The sequence below is a fragment of the Acanthisitta chloris genome, unplaced genomic scaffold, assembly GCF_000695815.1.
Source record: "Acanthisitta chloris isolate BGI_N310 unplaced genomic scaffold, ASM69581v1 scaffold29559, whole genome shotgun sequence".
NCBI classification, from domain to species: Eukaryota; Metazoa; Chordata; class Aves; order Passeriformes; family Acanthisittidae; genus Acanthisitta; species Acanthisitta chloris.
In genome coordinates this window covers 29,783-41,293 of record NW_008692702.1, presented here as the reverse complement: position 1 = coordinate 41,293, position 11,511 = coordinate 29,783, and the positions used below count along the sequence as shown (strand labels likewise).

Genomic DNA, 11,511 nt, shown 5'->3' with positions numbered 1-11,511 from the left:
GCTGTGTGTGTTTGGAGCGTGGCTTGAAGGTATCGATGGAACTTAACGTCATTTTCACACATGCAGTTGGTATCTTAAAAACAAAACTAGCAACCAATAGTTTAAGGACAGCTTTCACCACAAAAGCAGAAAAGGAAACCAAAATTTACTCTCAAGGCATTTTTTCCTTGTGCATCAGGCTGTCGTTAGCCTCAACAGGATTGTGCCATACTCATATGGCAAGATACGTTTGCTTCCAGCTGAACTTATAGTGAGTTTTCTTTCCTGTTATGAAATATTTAATTGGGATTAAGACCAATAAAAGGTCTGATTTCCTTTCAGAGCAGTATTAGAACAGTTTCAGGGCTTTCTTACTCTCCTGGATGGCTTCTGTCAACTCTAGGAAGCTGCTGCAGTAGTACAAGGACTAGAGGAAATGACCTCAAGTTGTGCCAGGGAGAAGGTTTAGGTTGGCTATTAGGGAAAATTTCTTCATGGAAGGGGTGGCCAAACATTGGAAGGGACAATGGTGCAGTTACCATCCCTGGAAGTGTTCAAAGTACATGTAGATGTGGTACTTGGGGGCACTTGGTTTAGTGGTGGCCTTGGCAGTGCTGAGTTAGTGGTTGGACTAAATGGTCGTAGATTTTCCAACCTGAACGAGTCTATAATTGTGATGTCTTTATATGACTTGGTTCTGGCAGAGACATTCCCTCTGTATCCAAGCTGTTAATCCTCCTTTTGCAAGCTGTAGGGCAGGAGTGTGAACACTGGTCTCACCTCCCAGATAAGTGATCTGCTCAGCTAGGCAGATAGTCTGAATTGTGGTCAATTAATTAACTATTCATTGGAATAAATGCTGCAGTCCCAGGCTGCCTCTGCTCAGACAAGTACCTGAACAGTGATTACAGCCTCAGCTGCTGTCGCTGCTCGATGAAGGATGTTTAGTTTTCAACACCTGTTTTAGTCACTGAATCCATTAAGTGCTGCTGATGGAAAGTAATTTCTTGCTGAAGTGTTTTGCTGGATGAGACTCTAAAGACAAAAGGGTGTAGTTCAGTCAGGCCTTGTGTGGGTTGCAGTTTCAACGGTGGAGGGAGAAGGCTCTTAATGCAGGTAATTAGGGAGTTGTTGAAGAAGAAAACAGCAACTTACAGGGAAGTCAGCTGGGAGGAGGTAGAAGTCACACACTTATTCAACTGGGAGTTGTCAGAGAGAACCACTGGGAAGCGTGTGGGATGTTCCCAAAGAGATGGTTCAGTTGCCCTTTGAGCAGGTTATGTATGGCCACAAAAAGTGAATAATGGAGTTATGCCAAACTCATATCTGTGTTGAATGTGAGAGTTTTCAGTGAGTCCAGAGCTGTAGCTTAAGCTCAGCACTGCTGAGAGAGCAAAGAGCTGTCTTTGAGCAATATTTAATTTGCTCCTGCAGAACTTTGGTGGATTAACGACACCAAACATCTACATCCTTGTCGATGTAGTCCCAGTATTTAGTCACATGGTTGGTGTGTACTCTTGTGCTTATGTACGTTTTTAGTAAGCTAGAGGGAGGGAGAATTGAAAAATACATGGAGTACATGTGGTGGTATTTTTTGTGGGTCAGGATTAGGGTGTTTTACTACTTTGGTGTAACTTTGTTTTATCCTTGTATAGAAGCCAAATGCTATTGCCAGCCATGGCCTGCAGATGACTTGCTTTATCTGGAGCAATTCACAACAAATTGTGCTCTGCTTGATCCAAATGATGGATGTTGTTGAGAAGAAATTCTCTTCCAGTATGGCTGTTATGTATGAACCTCTTCACCTTGGTCATGAAAAGACAACACATAAAATGGCACATGTAAGATTTTTGCTGTCAGTGCAGAGGGCAGAACCCTGACAGGTTTGTAGGGGTTGTCTGTCCACATGAGAAATTTTATAAGACCTTTTCGTGGCTGAGCTCAGTTCTGTGGCGTGCAAAGAGCTTTCACCTCCCACCCTGAAAATGGTGTAATATTAACCAGCTTTAGGGTTGGTCTGTGTTGTTTGGAGCAGCCCTCAAACACAACCTGCCATTTCCCTATTTCACCTGCCAACTGTACCTCATAAATTCCCTTTGGATGACTGGATTCCTTGTAATTAGCAGGGCAATGTTATGGATAAAGGGTTTTGGCATGGGTGAAATTCTCACCTTCATCGCTGGGTTGGCTGAAGCCAAGGGAAACCTGTTGAAATAGGAGTGAGTGTACTGATTGTTTTTGCATGGAACTTGCACATGATAAGTGGATAAATACATCAAATGCTTATTTTAAAATACAAGTCTCATTTAAAAATCTGAAAGCCTAACAAAAATATTTGTCAGAGTGTTAGCATATACCTTTTGCAATTATCCTTATAACCCCATGGCAGGGGGTGGAACTAGATGATTTTTAAGGTTCTTTCCAACTCAAATCATTTTGTGATTCTATAAACATGGTCCCAGCTGCATGTGGGCAGTCCAGGCTGGCACAGTCCTGGGGTTTCTGCCTCCTCAGTCCCCTCCCAGCCTGTGCCAGTCCAGCCTGCTTGGCTGGAATGGGAGGAAGGGTAGGCAAATCCGTGTTTGTAAAGCAGTGAGGGAAATGCCTCTGCATCAAAGTTGTTTGGAAATGAAAGAGTTTGGGTATCTCAGAAATAAGCATAATTTTATCCAAGCAAAACATTCTTAGGTCCTGTATAATATTGCATATAGGATTAGACTGTCCTAGTGAATATTATAAAGGTCTGTTTCAACTTAGAGTGTTCCAGTCTTCTCTGCTCTGGATGTATTCCTTGGAGAGCACACAGGGAATGGGATAAAATACCCTGATGTGTTATCCCCTAGACTGGGAGTTGCATATCCCACGGCCCTGTGGCACCACAGTTTCATCCAGGGAGGTTTGCCCAACTTCTCAGCGAATTCAAAAGGTGTTTGTAATGTCACACACAGTGGTCACCTTGTTCCCATGCACCACACTGTCAGCTCTGAGCGAGACAGTCCCTGCTCTCCCACACTCCTCGTGTGTCACAGCTCCGAGCGCTCTGGCACGGGCAGAGGTGGCACTGGGATCATCTTGGGCTGTGCCTGCTCTGAGTCTGGGGTGGAGGAAGGCCCAGTGGGCATTAATTTGTGAAGCATTTTACCTTTTAGTTCGAATTCTGGAGGTGTGAGTGGTGCAGGATAGGGCTGTGTGCTCTGGACCTCAGTGTTGTCTCTTTTCAGTGCTGTGTCCCAACCCAGAGTGGTGTTGGCATCAGTTTCCCTTCCCTGCTGGACCTGCCCCAGGCACAGCGTGGGAGGAGCACTAAGCAGCTTTCTAAGTTTTCTGCAGCAGTTGTAATTTTGAAACTTCTTAATTACTATGATTGCTGCGAAAACAGTTTATTTTCTGCTTTGATTTCTCTTTCCTGGTGCTGGTATGATTCACTCTTGGGAGATTTGGAAAACACCTTCAGGCTTCCTAAACTTGTGCAACAGTTTACAGGAAACCTGACCTACTTCAGAGCTGCTCTCACCCAGCTCAGAACGGCTCTGAGACTGAACTGCAGCAACATCAACTTCCCCACGGGGTGAAGTAACAAATTACCCAAACCTTAGGGTAGATGCAGTGGGAATTTTGCTTGCTTGGCTAAGACCTGGATGTGGAGCCTCGAGGCAATGTGTGATTTGTTAGAGCTGGTGGTGGCTCAGCAGCTGGAGGACAGTGTCTGCACCTGCTTTTGGACAGTGCTGGGGAAAAAGGTGAAAAAATCTGTTTCAAAATGGACACAGCTGCTGCCACTTGTGGGTTTCTGTAGTGCAAAAAGGCACATTTCATTTGTCATTCAGCAAAGGGCAGATGTTCCATGTGGACACATGGGGGTGATTGCAGAGCTGTTGGATGTGACCCTGTAGGGTTGGTGAGCAGCTCCTCTGCCCTTGCATCTCTGACATTTAGCAAAATACACATTTTCTTCCCCTGGTGAAACAAAAAGTGTTGAAGTTGTACCTTGGTTTGCACCATCTGACCTTGGTATGTAATGTGAAAGACCAATAGTAAGAGAGTGTCTGTGGAACAGGGACATCCAGGAAGACTTCATCCAGTTTAGATTTTGTAGCCTGTTCTGCTGCACCTAGAGAAAATAATTCCCTCAGACCTGCAAAGAGGAGATTGAGAAAAAACAAACCCTTGGAACAGAGAGTGACAGATTGCTACTGCTGTGTATGTGCAAATCCCTGGGTTTAAAACATCTCCAGTTGATTGCAGCCAGTGGATCCCAATATTTACAGCCAATGGCTAGTCAGGTTACTTTGGGAATCCACATAAACCTCAGCTCTGCCAGGAAAGGTTTTTGGGACTGAAGTGCAGTAATCACTGAACCTCTGTTTTCTTCCTTGCAGGGCACAATTCGAAGGATCATTATTGAGAATCCTGATCAGGTAGGAAAACTGTTCAGTGCTGGAGTTGCCTTAGTTCTCCTGGTCCCATAAAGTGCCTCCATTGGGGGATGCTAAGGGCTTTGGAATCACACTGCTCACCCCTCTGATGGGGAGATATGGGATTATTAGGGGCTGAAAACACTACAGAGTGGCTGGTCAGGCTCAGCAGTGAAGTCTCTAGTGAGATTAAGTTTAATTACTAACTGTTTCTACTGTATTTATATCACATACTCCTGATGGAAGCACAGCCAAATGGACACACACTCCAATGTACATGTCCTAAAGAACTATCTCACAGCATATGTGTCTTCATATTACAAAAATCCCTTATCTCTGTTTAGTCAAAACTGCTAATGCTGAATTTGCTGCATGCCCACACTGATGGATGTTCCTGTGTCCACGTTTTACAGGAGCCACTATCCCCTTTCCTTAGAGGGGGAAATTTCTGCCCTGGAAATAATGTCATCTATGAGAAGACAATAAGAAAATATGAGCTACTAAATCCCCTCCAAGTAAGTTCATTGTTTATATTATCTATTGCAGAAAGAAAGTTGAGATGATAGCAGGAAATTAATATTTCTGGGTTGGTTTCGTTCTGGGTTTATGTTTGGGGTTTTTTGTTGGGAACAACTGCCAACCTGAGAATTGCCTTGCTGTGACCTAGGACTCATTCAGAGCAGAAGGTGGAAGTGTTGCTGTATTTTTTCCTAAGAACTTGTTGTTTCAGACTGATGATGTTGTTTCAGACTGCTGTTGTATCTCCAGCACTGTCAGTCTGTATCTGAATAGTGACTGAGAACTAGTTGCCTGCAGTAGCTCCACAACAGAACAACTATGATAAGTTTTTACAAAAAAAAACCCAACAAAAGAATTGAACAGGCAATTTGTTTTCTTTTAACTCATTATTGAACAAACACACCTGACAAAGCTGTGTGAAATTTCAGCTTAGAATTGGTGCTTTGTCAATAGCAAAAATATTGCTCCTTTTTATTACCCTGAAATATTTCCAAGAGGAAAAAAAATCAAATTGAGGCTATTTAAGAGTGATTTATCTGGGTTTTTTTCTTTTGAAAATTGAAGTTTTCCTGCCACTCTGGATTTTACATAGATGAACTGGTGTGATATCCATTCTCTGGAGTGGAAAAGGGGGAAAAAAAGAAGTAGTATAAATAATACAGAGGATGTGCAAAGAAAATATTAAAAAAAAAATGTGGAGTCTAGTCCTGGCAACCATATTTCTACTTCTGCTTATTGTTACTCAGGGTATATCTAGATTTAGGTCAAATCAGTAGTTGCGAAGGAGATTTCTGTGTGCAGTGGGAATACACCTGGGGAGAGGTGTCTGTGAGACATGAGCAGCTGGTGAATTACAGCCTTGAAGTATGAAAGTGTGAGAAAAATTCAAGTTTAATTAGGGGGAAAAAAAGCCATTTTATTAGGATTATTAAGACACCTGAACCCATTGTCAGTATTCCCATGCACAAACCCATGTCCTTCGCTTAGACACCAAACTCTCACCTCACTGAGGTGTGTCCAACAGCCTAACAAAGTGCCTTTTTGTCCCAGGAGAAGCAGTTCCAGCTGTCCCACGTGTGCCAGCAGGACCAGTGCCATGCTCAGCCCTGCACACACGCTGAGCAGACCCAGGTCACCCAGCAGTGCCAGCAGACACAGACCAGTAGCCCATGTGAGGTGTTCCCGGTGTCGGGGAGTGATGACTGCAGAGGTCACACCGTGAGGAGGGTGATGGTGCAAACCTGTGAGCCGGTGAGGAACCTCTGCTGCATGTCCTACTGCTCACAGCCTCCTGGGGGGTGTGCACAGGGCACAGCTTTGGGCAGCTGCAGCTTTGTGGAGCTGCAGTCTCCAAAGGTTTTGTTCAGATGCTTTGTAGGGTAATGAAGCATCACACACTTGGAAGTAGAATCATAGAGTCATAGAATCAACAGGGTTGGAAGAGACCTCCAAAATCACCAAGTCCAACCCTACCATGGTCACTAGACCATGGCACTAAGTGCCACATCCAGTCTCATCCCTGGAGGATGGTGAATCCACCACCTCCCTGGGCAGCACATTCCAATGCCTGAGCACTCTCTCTGTAAAAAATCTCTTCCTAATATCCAACCTAACCCTTCCCTGGCAGAGCTTGAGTCTGTGCCCCCGTAAAGTAAAGTAAAGTAAACAGCAGAGTCTGTGTCTGTCGCAGGTAACTTATTTGTGTGCTGACTGCACATGGCCTGGAACTGTCCAAGGCTTTGTCACATGTTGTTGCAGGGGGAAAAAGGATGTTTGAGATGCTGAATCCTAGTTTTCATTGGCATGGAGGTGTGTTTAGGTGTACTGACTGAGCACCATTCTGTGTCCTGTAACTGTGCCAAATCTTGCTGGTTTGTTTGGGTTTCTTTATGTATCTGGGAGTGTTACCTGTGGACTGAGTCAGGTTTCACCTGTCACTGTGTCCAATGAGGATGGGGTGATGTGTGGCTTCTGCCTCTAGCTGTGGAGGAAAGACACTCTGCTTTAGAACCTCAACAAGCATCACTTCAGGATTGCTTTCCTCCTACACTGATCAACATGGGCTTCAAATACATTTCAGTTTGATGCAGAATATTTGACACAGGTTCACTGGAAGCACAAAAGGAGCTTCCTTTGCACTTTGTTTTACAGCAGGCTGGAAATCTGGAGCTCCTGAGGGGGAAATCTGGAGCTCCTGAGGACTGCAGGAGGCTTGTTGCACCTGTACCCTGTCAGTGCAGCTGGAGGAGTGCAGCAGTCCCTCCTGTGCCCTCAGTCCACTGTGAGACCTATGCGGAAGCTTCCGTAGGCAGACGCTCCCATAAACCAGCCTGGGCACAACTGGCTTGGGCTGCCCCTGGAATTCATCTGTTGCTCACACAGGGAAATGTTTGAACTGTGCAGTGCCAGTGGCACTGCTGTAGTGGGGGATCCTGCACCTGCCTTGGGTGCTGCCCATGGGTGTTTTCTCACCTCAGCAGGTGTCTGACTGAGATTCCCTAGTCCTCAGCACTTCCCATATTGGCATCCTGATGATGGCATTGCTGTGAAAGAGAGCACATTGCCTATTTCTTGTTGTTATAAAGGAAATCATTCACTCCTTTATAGTTTACTGAAATCCAGGAGACACCACCAAGGAAGAGCACAGTGTAAACAAATTGCAAATCAGTAAGAGGAAATGAACCCAAATCCATTGTACCTGTAGCATTTTCCTCTTCAGCTCTCATCCCAAAGAAGCTGAGAACTCCACCCTGATCCTGCTGCCTGTCTCCTGCCAGGTGAGCTGCTCCCAGGAGAGCCCTGACCAGCTGGACTGCCGTTACTTCGGGGAGCTGCTGGCTGAGCTGCACCGCAAGAGCAACGACCTGTACACCTGCCTGCTGCAGCACGTGGAGAAGATAGGAGGAAGGTACTGGGTCTGTGTTGTCATCCCTGTATCCCAGAACTTCTTGCACTGCACAGCTGAGAGCACAGGATTGTTTGCGAGCTGGTCGTACTCTTTTCTTCCCTGACAGTTAGAGCTGACTTGGATATTTGACACATTCATCTAATTTGCAGAGTGAGGACATGGAATGTTTTAAGCCAAGGGAATGTATTGAGTTCAGTACTTCTTCAAATTAAGTGAGAATTGTGGATCCCACACCTGTTTCCACATAGAGCAAACAAGCGCAGCATACTCTGATGTGTCCTTAGTGATACAGCTCTGTTGCTGTGTCCTGAAAGAACAGCCCCAATGTCCAGATTTTCTGTCCTGTTGTGATGTTGTCATGGGTTAAAACACAGCCACCATCAGGCATAAAGCTCAGGCTCTACATGCAAGTGAACTTTCAGCATACATTCTGCAGAGCTCTGCAGATTGTCTGTGGGAAGAAATGCAGAGCCACAACCCTCCCACCTTTCCCTCCCAAGCTATTTTGTTCTTCCCCCTCACTCCCAGTCTTGTTTGGTGCTTTCCAAGATCACTGAAATAAGGAAAATGGTCCCACAGCAGGGGAAAAGGGGAATTTAACCATCACAGAAGCCCTGACACTGCCAAGCAAACACTCGGGGCATGTCAGAGTGTTGCAGCAGAGTTGTGGGCAAACCATGACCCAGGCAATTAAGTAATTGGGTTAACCAGCCATAATTGGGGTAACTGCCCCAAGAAATGGAGATAGCCAGGCTGTGTTAGCTGTGCTGCTGTTAGCACTCAGGTCTCCTCAGGGATCCCTCTGTGCACTGGTGTTTGACAGGTCCTGGTGCCTCAGGAGGGAGGTATCAGCTCTTCAGCTGGTAAAGATAAAGACCTTCCTTGTTCCCTCTTGTAAGGATAATCCCTTAGTGGTGAATGTGGGCATGAGTGCTTGAAGCAGCTTTCTGCTAACTGCTCCCTTGGATTTTGTGTTTTGCAGGAACCATGACGTCGAGTTTACGTGCCAGGTAAGCACCAGGCTGTGCCCTGATGTCAGTGCTAGCTCCAGTGTGGGGGCTCCAAACCAGCTCAGGTGGAGGAGGATGCTCTTAGTTAATGGTTTCTGCTTGGTAATAGCATTCACAGCCTGAAACCTCTGCCAGGCAAGTATTTGCAAATGTGGTAATACTGAAAGGAAACTTGATTTGCATTATTCCAGTATGAGAGTCAAATTTGGGAAGTCTTTCCTGCTGTGCCAATCATGGTTTCATTGGAAAACAACTTGCACAGCTACCTTGTGTTGTCACAGTGTGTCTTTGCAAAGGATCCTCCACTCTCCTGCCATAAAGCTGCTGTTGTGTGCTGCAGGAGGGAGGAACTCTGCCTCTCTGAGGAACGTGAGCTGACACACCACAGCTCCTAGGGCTGCAGAAAGCTCACTCTAGTCACTTGGGCTGTGATAGAATCATCAGCACCTGTTACCTTTAAAGGCATTTTGTGTGTGGGGCAGAAATACTTGTCCAGGGTTGCACTGCAGGAAGCAATGCCAAGGCCACTGAATCACTGGCAGCAGCTCCTGTTGGTTGCCTTGTGTTTATTGTCTGTTCACTGGGCAGAAACAGGAGGTTTCCCTCACCATGAACTGGGAGTTATTTGAGTTCCAGCTGTTGCTTCTTGAGAGAGGACTGGTTTGAATGCTGCTTTTAAAATAAAGGGTAAGCTTAAGGATTTGAATGTAAGCTTCATGTATCACTTCATCTCAGTTTGCGTGTGCCCTACGTATAAAAGACTTTGGAAGTTTTCTGGATACACTTTGATCTATTTTCGCTCTTATTTGCCTTGTACTAAACATGTTTTTCACAGCAGAGACATGTAATTAATGAAGAAACCACTGACTATCTACCAGGCAAAAATGCTTAATCAAGATGTCTCCCCTTTCCTCCTTCTCTGCTTAGACTGAAGATATTGAAGAATTAATTCCCAAAGGACTGTCTGAGGCCACCAAGCAGCAGATTCGTTACCTCCTCCAGGTATGGAGTGGGTGGAGGGGCTGGAAGTCTACAGGAACTTGTAGCAGCAGAAGTTGTTTTACACGAGGGACTTTGCACATAACACACTTCACTCTGCATTCCCCTTCATCCATTCTTTCTAGAGTGAAGGGGATGGGATGGCACAGGTGGCGTCAGAGCAGCTGAGCTCAAAGTCCAGAGGTGCATTTTAAACTGAGCTCACTGGTGCTTTTGTGCAGTTTCACTGGGAACCGCCTCAGCTTGTGCCCCGTGGCAGAGCAGAGATCCTTTGTCTGTCTGTGTTGTGTATCAATGCTTTACTTCAAAAGCCCAAGGCAAACAGTAGGTGCTGAAAACACAGAGCAGAGCATTGCAGAGCCTGGGCCTGGAGCAGGCAGGAGTGGGAGGGTGAGGGAGCTACACAACCAGATCAGGAAGACAAAAACCTCTTGGAACCACTACAGAGATGGTTCTGTTTGTTACCAAACGCTGTAGGCACAGCTCAAGGCTGGGTTTGCCATGCAGGACCCAGAAGAGCCTGCACTGCTCAGCAGGTGTGTCCTGATCTAGGGGGATCCTACCTGGAGCTGCAGCTTGGAATCACTTCCTGGTGAAAAGAAAAAGGAGCTGTGAAGGAGCAGCCTGGTCTGAGCTCACAGCTGTTTGCACAGCCAGGAAGGATCCGAGCTGGGAATGCCCAGGCACCCCTGCAAGAACATGGACAATTCCACTGAGAAGTACATGGCACCTCTGGAATTTAGCAACTCCTACCACTAATAGCTGAATGAGGTTTTTCTACTGTTTTTATAGTCTAAATTCAACCATTTTCACTCAGTTCCTTAAACTACTCTGATAGTTTATTTCACAGTAAAACTGACAAAACCACAAGTCAAAATTGAACTTCCACTTTAATTAAAAACCAAACAATAGGTGAGTTACACTGGAAATGAGATTTTTTTTGAGCCTCAGTCACACAGTGAGGATGAAAGACTGGACAAGGGCAGAGTGCTCCTCTCTTGTCACCATGTCCTTTCTCTTCCTTCCAGCCGAGTCACAACTTGAGGAGTTATTTGTGTCCTTCCAAAGTCTATTTTTCTTATTCCCAGTATTAGAAATGTACCATGAAGTGCAGCAAGTTGTGCACAGCAGTTTGCAGGCACTAACATTCACCAGGAGAACAGTGCTGGGCTCTGAGGCACTTCTGCCTTTCTCTTTCATCCTGGTGACTCCTCTAATCTCTGGGATTTTTGCCCTTTTAATGGGAGGAGTTGGTTGACTGGCTTTTTTTAATGTAAATTTTCAAAAAAAGTTAATTAAATCCCTCACCCTCGAGCCCAGAGCTTTGCCAGATCTCCACCATGACTCATTGCTCTGTGGCTGCTTGGGCAGGGTGGTAATTCCTAAAAACCAGAGAAAGCACAAAGCTCTGAATGCTCAGTTATTGTGCAATACGAGCACTTTTGTTTTCCCCTTTGTTGGTGCACAAAGGCAGTTCCTTACTCTCTTGCTCCTTCCATTTTGACCATGCCCTGTGTTCCAAGCAGTAATTGGAAGCTAAGGTATGAGCAGAACAAAGTGGCTGAAAACTGTTAGTGTGCAGAACTTGTGGCACTTCAAAGGCTGCACAGCAGTTTGGAAGTTCTGTTCAGCTGTGCAGCAGTTTCTGTTCTACCTCTTGTCGAGCACACTGCGAACAAAG

At 45.6% G+C, this 11,511-nt stretch overlaps 1 protein-coding gene across 1 annotated transcript in view; it reads left to right on the top strand.

Annotated features, from left to right (window-relative positions):
• Nucleotides 1-3,635: 3,635 nt before the first annotated feature.
• The window catches only part of POF1B (premature ovarian failure, 1B), a 12,207-nt gene continuing 4,331 nt past the window's right edge, over nucleotides 3,636-11,511 (top strand). The window contains exons 1-6 of the mRNA XM_009082753.1: nucleotides 3,636-3,719; nucleotides 4,359-4,397; nucleotides 4,808-4,909; nucleotides 5,964-6,164; nucleotides 7,691-7,828; nucleotides 9,759-9,833. Coding sequence (XP_009081001.1) covers nucleotides 3,636-3,719; nucleotides 4,359-4,397; nucleotides 4,808-4,909; nucleotides 5,964-6,164; nucleotides 7,691-7,828; nucleotides 9,759-9,833 — 639 coding nt within the window. The remainder of the gene's footprint in view (nucleotides 3,720-4,358; nucleotides 4,398-4,807; nucleotides 4,910-5,963; nucleotides 6,165-7,690; nucleotides 7,829-9,758; nucleotides 9,834-11,511) is intronic.